This window comes from Quercus lobata, chromosome 4 (genome assembly GCF_001633185.2).
Source record: "Quercus lobata isolate SW786 chromosome 4, ValleyOak3.0 Primary Assembly, whole genome shotgun sequence".
NCBI lineage: Eukaryota > Viridiplantae > Streptophyta > Magnoliopsida > Fagales > Fagaceae > Quercus > Quercus lobata.
Genome location: NC_044907.1, coordinates 41475100 through 41483037, shown reverse-complemented (window position 1 = coordinate 41483037; position 7938 = coordinate 41475100). Strand labels below are relative to the sequence as shown.

The following is a 7938-nucleotide window of genomic DNA, read 5'->3' as shown; positions in this document are numbered from 1 at the left end:
TTGTTAATATATTCATAATTTTAGGTAAGTCTTTACAAATATTGATGAAATGACGTTCTTATTATACTTTCTATCTTATGCCTTTATACTTCATCCACCCTTTACCGGTATCAATATCATAAATTTTTTGATGAACTAAAAAAAATTATGATATTAATACCGGTAAAGATCATAATATCATAAATTCATAATAGATATATTTCCGTATGCAGTTATGCTATAACTAAATGCTTGATTCCCCTCAAAAAAAAAAAAAAAAAAAAATGCTTGATATGGTTAATTTTTTTTCCTTTCAGTAAAACTTATGCTCAACTGGTTTCTTTTCAGGATTGGAAATTATAATAAAAGAATGTATTGCTTAAGGATCTTCAAGCTTATTCGCTGTCTTATAGACAAAATGCCTTAGAGAATGCTGCTAAGCAATTATGATAATTGTCTATGTATATTGTCATATTTGATGTTTTCTTGGACCAGATGCTAGCTAGGTCTTTTCTTTTTCTTTTTTCTTTTTTCTTTTTTCTTTTTTCTTTTTTCTTTTTTTGAGAATTAGTGCTAGTGCTCACTAACCCTATTTTTTTTACCGTAAGATATACCTTTGATATATATATATAACTCAAATTCAGGTATATCCTTTAAGTTCATTTTTTTTTCTTTCTTTTTTGGTTAATTGTGAAATTTCTAAACTTTAATTGTGAAATTTCTTTTTTCCCTCAAAAAATTGAAGAATCTCTTATTAATTGTGAAATTTCTAAACTTTAATTTTACAAATCAAATGGTTTAAATATATGCTTTGTTTCAAAACTAGGTTCAGTTCTTTTTTCTTTTTCTTTTTTTTATTGAAGTCCAAACTAGGCGTTCAAACTACATGTTCACTAATAATATTAAATACTTAACCTAACAAGCTCAACTTTTTGGACTTTTTCCCTCATAAAATTGAGGACTTTGTGATTGATGGTGAAATTTCAAAACATATGATTTAAATCTTTTCTTTGCGTCAAAACTAGGTTTTTTTTTTTTTTTAGAAGTCAAAACTAGGTTTTATATTTAATCTTATATTACTGAATTTATTGATAACAAGCATGCGCCTTGTACTTTTTCATAAAAACGTTTTTTTTTTTTAATTAATTATGCTTGTCACATCACTATTAATTAGTATTAACAAATTAATATTAGCCGATGTTAATAGAAGGACCGTGTTGAATAATGAATATAACCTAGAGATTGAAGGAGTAAATTGAGAAAAAGATAGATCAAATTGACAGCAAAAAAGAAAAGCAAAAGTAATGAAATTTAGTTTGAACTTTTAAGTTTTAACTCCAACTTACTGTACTCGTTTTGTACCATTGATATATATGGGTCCCTGGGTTGGACTTTAAAGTTGGGAATCATCATTATTATTAGGAACACGGAATTAATTTGATCTTAGAAAGGGATTAGTCCAAATTTTGTTCTACGAAGTTTCTTCGTAATCACTAAGACGTGGACCTAATATTGTACACGAAATGGCCAACGCAATTTTCCTTAAGAAAATTTCCGTACTTTGCAAGTGACCCATTTCTCCAAATAAGCTATCATGACGGCTTTATTAAAATACCGTGTGACAAACCAGTCCTATTATCACCAATTCACCATATATCATGAAAACCTTGAATTCATGAGGCCTCAACTGGGTTGTCATAACGTCCATTATAAGAAGAAGTTACTCTAGCCAATATTGTCCATGAAATTGCAATTTTTTAATCAAAAACACGTAGCTTGGAGTAATGACCACGTAATGGCTTGGCTTAATCTAATTTCAAGTTTGGTTTTGAATTAGCCAACAAGTTTTTCCAACATCTCACCCTTATAAATACCCCATGTTATCAACTACTTTTTCATCAGACCAAAGAAACCAAAGCCACATATCAAAATCAAACCTATTGAGCTCTTTGCTATACTTTCACCGAAGTCCAATCTCATTCTTTAGTTCTCTCAAGTCTCAATCTTTCTTCTCCAACAAAAAAAAAAAAGGTCTCAATCTTGGTTTTTCTTTATTTCTCTCAATTTTGTATTTTAAACCAAAAAAGTAGTGTTCATGGATAACCATGCACCATGGGGGCAACCTTATGAACAAGAAACATACCCAACTTGTTATCCATCGGATGAGAGAATGACCAATTATCCTACAAACAACATGCCATCAAGCTCTTGGAATCAACCAACTTTCGGCACAATTGATGATATGTCAATATTTGAAAGTGGTTTGTATAGGCAACAATATGATTATTATGGTGACAATATGTATATGGGTGATAATAACTACTACGGATTTGAACCGAAGCCAGTGAAACCAGTTGATCCAAGGTTGTTGTCATTGTTAAAATTCTCTAGGGAGCTCTATGTTCGAAGAAAGGAATTATGCAAGAAAAGCTTTCCGAAACTTCATGATGAATTTGTAGAGTTGTCTGAGAGATGTGGTGGTGTTGTGCCTCAAGTACAAATACCTCATCTTCAAGTGAATTGGAGATCAACTCCAACCTTGCAACGGAGTTTGAGCGTTGGCTCGCCAAGAACACCATCTAATAGAGGAGGAGAATCGGATTTGAGGCTTGACCGGTTTAGGATACGTACTCTAAACGTAGACAGCGGTGGCGGTGGTGGTGGTGGTGGTGGCGGCGGCGGCAGCGGCATTGGCATTGTTGTTCAAGGTGGTCAAGGGGATACTACCAATCCCGGTGGTTCTAAGTAAACCTTTGGACGGACGTGGAAAAACGTAAATATAGTATGCAAAACCTTAAAAAATTTAGGTGAATTTTTTTTTTTTTTTTTCTATTTTGTTTCTCAATAATTATTAGAAAGAATATTCTTTGTTCCAGGGGAATATATTTAGCCTGGAATTTTCACAAAAAATAAAACACAAGGGATAAGGCCTGTATTTTCATCATTATTTTATTCTATTTTTTTTGAAGCTGTATTTTCATTATAATAAATTCCTAGAGCTTTCTCCCAATTGTTAATTTGCATGTAAAGTTTAATTACGCTGAAGGGTTATTGTAATGGTGAGGAGCTATCTTCTTGTTCATATATCAGTAATACTCAATCGATTTTCCCTTTAGATTATAAAAATTTGATAGATTTTGAGTTGATTAAGTGTGGCAATTCGCTTTAGCAAAATGCAAAATGTAATTGATTTTACCCATGTATTACACTTTTTGTTGTTACTCGAAATTTTTGTGGAGATTATTATTTGTGGTAATTGTAGATTGGTGCCTCTTAAAGTCATGTGGTGTTACGCAGTTATTCGGTCTAATAAAAATTTTCATGACCCAAGGAAATGGTTAGGCACATTTGATGGCCAGTACTATAGGTTTCCTTACCACTTTGGAAGTGCATTCATTTTCTACGCAAGTGCCAATATAAGGCATCACCAAAGCACACCATCATTTCTTACCTCTACATTGTTTGTGAGACCCATAGCTTGACGAGGATTATTTATTTTTGCTCCAAATACATTTCCGTAAACTTTTTTTTCTTGGTAAAAACAATTTTTTTTTTCCAGATGAAGACAATTTGTTATTAAGTAATACGTACAAGTAATGATTTTAGGTCTGGTTAAGGAGATTTATACGGGCGAAAAGAATTGGTTCCGAACTGTTTTTCCAACTAGGGTAGGAATGTAGGATTACTATTTAGAGTAACTTTTTTTCTTTTTTAGCTAGAAGTATTCCAAAAATAAAATAAAAATCTTTTCCAGTTAAGTAAAATGGAATCCTGTCCATTTTTGTAAATGCCCGACTCATGTTTTATTTTACAATTTTAAAACCTACTCTATTTATTTTACCATCTTATTTTACAATTCACTAAACATCTAAATTTCTATTTTTATATACAACCCATTAAAATAATATAAACTACAACATCAAATGATATTAAAAAATCATGTTTCTCTCTCGTCTCTTTCATTTCTTTTCCTTTCTTCACCTTTCTCAATTAAAATAATAGTTTTTTTTTTTTACATCCAAGTGAACAGTTGTTTCTATATATAAGAACCAACTATTTATAGGTTCTAATATTTTTTAAGAAACCATAATATTTTTGAAGTTTTGAATGCAAAATATATAACAACCGGTGAGTATTTATACCCTCAATGCTAATGCTCTTACAATTGTCTCTTTCTATTGAAACTACAGGAGTGTTTGGTAGAATAGTTTGAGATAGGATTTTTGTAGTTTTTTGTAATTTTTTAAAATACGTATAAGTAGAAAAGTGTGTGAAAATGTGTTTAAGTGTATTTCAAATATGAAAATTGTTGCTCAAACTCGGATACCAAAGTGAGCTTTGTCCACAACAAAGTATGATCGATTTCACAGGTCTGTTTTTTTTTTTTTTTTTTTTTTTTTTTTTTTTTTTTTTTTTTTTTTTTTTCGTGAGAAACGATTTCACAGGTCAATACCAAAGTGAGCTTTGTCCACAACAAAGTATGATCGATTTCACAGGTCTGTTTTTTTTTTTTTTTTCGTGAGAAACGATTTCACAGGTCAAGATAAAAACTGTAGTCATTAATGTGAATAAACAAACAAGATAAGTGTATGTGAGAATACAAAGTTACAAACTAAAAACATCCCGCACCAATTGATGTATAATATAAAAGGATGTGAAATTCACACATTTAAGCCTCAAAACATGTTTATGAACTTTATTTATCTATTTAAAATTTTGATGGCTATTTTTCCAAGAATTGGATGCCAATAAGCAAATCCAAAACTATGTTTTAGTTTATTACTTGTACTAGTTTAATGTGTTTTTTAAACGCCGAGACGTGTAAACCAGAATCCAAATATAAACCATGCTGTCTTAACATGCAAGCGACCCAAATATTCAAGAAACAAAGGAATTTCTATTACGACACGATGATAGCATTGCGAATAATAAGACAGTCCTATCACAGCTACAAGATTATGAAGTTGACCAATTTTAATTTTCAACTTATCCAAAATCTGCTCTATGATTGGGCCATCTTTATTCATTAAGCTATAGCTCTAGCTGGAATAATCCAGAAAATATAAGAAAGTCGGTCGATAATGCCTAACTTAATTGAAAATGACCAAGTCATGGTTAATTTGGCAATTGTTAATTAATTATTCAAACATGTTATATACTTGTATGTTTATTTTATATTTATCTTCAGCATCTATATATATAAGGCCAAACCTAAACACCAAACCAAATTTATAAACTATTATTCATTATCATCGCTACCTCAATCTTTTTTTTTTTCAATTTTCTCATCCATCTGATCAACAACATCATCTCCAAGGGTAACCTTCTAAACAAGAACGATGTATCCAAGGTTGATCGCGATCACACGCTGCAGCCGGAGTCTCATGCACCGGAAAAACACGAATACAAGAATCCAACCGATGATCAAATGGTTATTCCATCAAACACTTCTTCAATTTCAGGCCTTGACATTGATGCATCACAACTAAGAAGAAGTATGCTTCACAAAAATGATGGCGACATGTGTGAAAATTGTTATGCAATTCATAAGAAGGCAGTAGGGAAAGCAGTTGATCCAAGGTTGCTGACCATACTAGAATTTTACAGGCAACTCTACGTTCGAAAACAGGTAGTGTTCGAGAAAAGTTTTCCTGAGCTTCATGATGAGTTTGATGAGTTGTTTAAGAAGCATGGTGCAAAGTTGTCGCAAGTCAAATCGGGCCGCATGAAAGTTCAAACCGTGCAAAGGAGTTCGAGCGTTGGATCCTCACGTGAGATTTCGCAGAATGATTTGAAACTTGAGAGGTTCAAGATAAAGACTATAGATTTTGGTGGTGATGTTAAACAAGGTCAAGGTGGTAATAGCAATGGTGGTCAGGATGATAAAACTAAAACTAAGGGAGGTGGTTCCAAATAAGGTAATTCTAATCTAATGAAGGGTCAATGTAGTAATGGGTTCTAAGGAGAATTTTTGACAATTTGGCAGAATATTCTTTGCTTCAGAGGATTTTTCTACATAGCAATTAGTTGTTGCTAAAGGGGAATTCAAGCTCTAGATCCTTCAGAGAGAATTTCAATATAATCTTCCACTTTGCTTTTCAGGTGGATGTGGAACCAAAGTTTAAGTTACAAACTAGATTTGAAATGAAGGTTATAAATAGTATATCATTGTGGTTATTTGGTTGTACAGAGTACGAGTATTGGTTATTTACTTGGTTTGAATTATTTTTGTTACGATTTGAGTGTTGGCGTACATTGTGTCAAATTTCTATGTAATTTCATGTAATATATCTCAGATGAAAAAAAAAAAAAAAAAAAAATTCCACGTAATTGTACATTTTGTAAGTTGCTTTGTATTTGTGATAAGAGATTGATTTTTGGAAGTGGGTTGTTGTTTGAAAAATCTCCAACCTAGAGCTGTCAGGTGAAGTTGTCAGGCGAGTTGCATATTTTGGAAAATGGTTCACAAAAAGTCTTGCTTACTCTCGGTAGACATCTCAGTCGAGGGAGATCATCAAAATTTGAGAAAACTCAGTTTTTCACTTCCCTATTTTACTCATCAAATTAGCCCTCTAATATATCTCACATTTCATAAACACCCAATTCTCAGATTGAAGAGAGAGAGAGCTACCCATTTTCCTTTTGGGAAAAAACTTGTTGTAGTCTATTCCTACACAATTGCCAAATCCTTAGAGAGGAAACCCAAGCCATACACACTTAGATACCTTGGGTGCTTTTATTGAAGCTTGGTGTTGGGAATTAATGGAGCTATCCAAAATCTTCAAGACACCTTAAAGTGGCCAATGGAAGCTTGGTCTGGCAGTTGTCGGCTCAACTTGTGGAACCAAAAGCTAATAAGGAGAAAGGATTGGTGAAATCGATTGATAGCATGAGCGGAGAGCTCGAATACGTCTACATTACTTAGCTGGATTGACTGGTGCTATAGGCCCCAAGAAGTCTTATAACTATTGTGTGTTTTCTCTTTGTAAACACTTTGTGAGGTTTGGGTGCTTGTAATTGTTTGGTATTTGTTATTGTGTTTGTGAAGCTATGCATATATCAAATGGCTAATTAATTATTTAAATGAAATTATTTTGTAATTAGCTTAAACGTGGTCTTCTCTAAAAAAAAAAAAAAATTTTAAAAATAATAATAAAAAAACCTTAAAAGTGGTATTACCATAATTGGGGGCCTAACAAGATATAAAGATCTTAATGAAGAAGCCTTGCGCTGTGTTATCTGGTGTAAATGAAACATCCGTCGATTTTAATGCAACATTGCCCATAATTCATTAAGCTTTATGACTTGGGCTCATGGCCCATGACCCATGTCATTCCTTCACATTACGGATTGAACTCATGACCCCTAATTATTTCACATCACATATTGGGCTTAAGACCTATATATTTTCCTCAAGGAATTAAGGCTCACGGCTCAATTAATTTATGTTATATATTTATAATGGGCCACCCAACAGGCCCACAAGCCCCTATTTACACAAAAATGGGTTTTAAGAGAAAAATGCCAACTATATGCCAATATTTATTTGGGCTAGTAGAACACATGATCATGAAGTCCACAACATTGGGCTACTGGACTGCATCATCTGTGTAAACATATGTAGTTGAGTACGAACCATGTTAATCCGTGAACATCACTTGTACTCTAGGGTCAACGAAATTATGGAGTACCTAAAACTAATGGAGGCACTATAGTTAATATATGCATGAATAGAATTTATATGTGCTATGGTCAATTTAGGATTAAGAATCCACGCAAGATGATAGATTTTTCAATATATTTTATTTTTCTTTAAATCAACACGCTCTCTTTCTAACTTGTTTAATAGATGTTTAAATCAAATATAATTCTTCCGATCTTATCTAATGTTCACCCCACTTCATTAAATATATTTCTTTCTAGTCCTTTAATTTTCAAAATAATACATCATGCAATTTT

At 32.3% G+C, this 7938-nt stretch overlaps 1 protein-coding gene across 1 annotated transcript; it reads left to right on the top strand.

Moving 5' to 3' along the window:
* Positions 1-1892: 1892 nt before the first annotated feature.
* On the top strand, positions 1893-3098 carry LOC115983408. Its single transcript, XM_031106078.1, has one exon. It carries the CDS (start codon positions 2075-2077, stop codon positions 2726-2728), a length of 654 nt encoding a protein of 217 aa, XP_030961938.1. The 5' UTR covers positions 1893-2074; the 3' UTR covers positions 2729-3098.
* Positions 3099-7938: the final 4840 nt, after the last annotated feature.

Bases quoted from the DNA above. Each gene is read 5' to 3' on its own strand.
- LOC115983408 (XM_031106078.1), top strand. From the start codon at position 2,075: ATGGATAACCATGCACCATGGGGGCAACCTTATGAACAAGAAACATAC.